At 32.0% G+C, this 568-nt stretch overlaps 1 protein-coding gene across 1 annotated transcript in view; it reads right to left on the reverse strand.

Annotated features, from left to right (window-relative positions):
• Nucleotides 1-568, reverse strand: part of EMH_0084770 (uncharacterized protein) — a gene marked incomplete at both ends in the record, with an annotated part of 2,085 nt that overhangs the window by 278 nt on the left and 1,239 nt on the right. The window contains one exon of the mRNA XM_013500819.1: nucleotides 216-367. Within this exon, the coding sequence (XP_013356273.1) occupies nucleotides 216-367 (152 nt within the window). The remainder of the gene's footprint in view (nucleotides 1-215; nucleotides 368-568) is intronic.

Below are 568 nucleotides of genomic sequence, written 5' to 3' on the forward strand. Positions count from 1 at the left end.
AATAAATCAAAAAAATAAAAATTAATTTATTTTTTTATATAATTCATGAAAAATGAAATACAAGAAAGCACTAAAAAACTGAAACTTGAATGGAAAGCGCTAAGCTGCCTATACACCCTGGGGTGTATAGGCAGCTCAGCTCAGTGGTTTCTGTTCATGTTTGTTGATTATATAAATAAACTATCGTTAGAAAGCAAATTTAAAATTAAATTTACCGTAACAATATCTAATTGTTGAATTAATTCTCCATCGTCAGTATCTGGAGCGAAATTTTTCATCGATCGGATCACCCGGTTTCTTGATTTCTGGCCCACCACCCGCGTCAACAAAGAAGAGGGTTTGTACTTTCCGTTTCCCTTCGTAAGCACTGCAACCCCACCATAAACACACCCATAAAACACCCTAAAACCCTAAACCCTAAACCCTAAACCCTAAACATTAAACCCGGAGAAAAAAAAAACAGAGATCGCAATGAAGGGCTGCACTTCATGCAGATAGAGAAACATATATATATATATATATATATATATATATATATATATATATATATATATATATATATATATAT

This window comes from Eimeria mitis, genomic scaffold (assembly GCF_000499745.2).
Source record: "Eimeria mitis Houghton genomic scaffold, Emh_scaff5902, whole genome shotgun sequence".
Taxonomy (NCBI): domain Eukaryota; phylum Apicomplexa; class Conoidasida; order Eucoccidiorida; family Eimeriidae; genus Eimeria; species Eimeria mitis.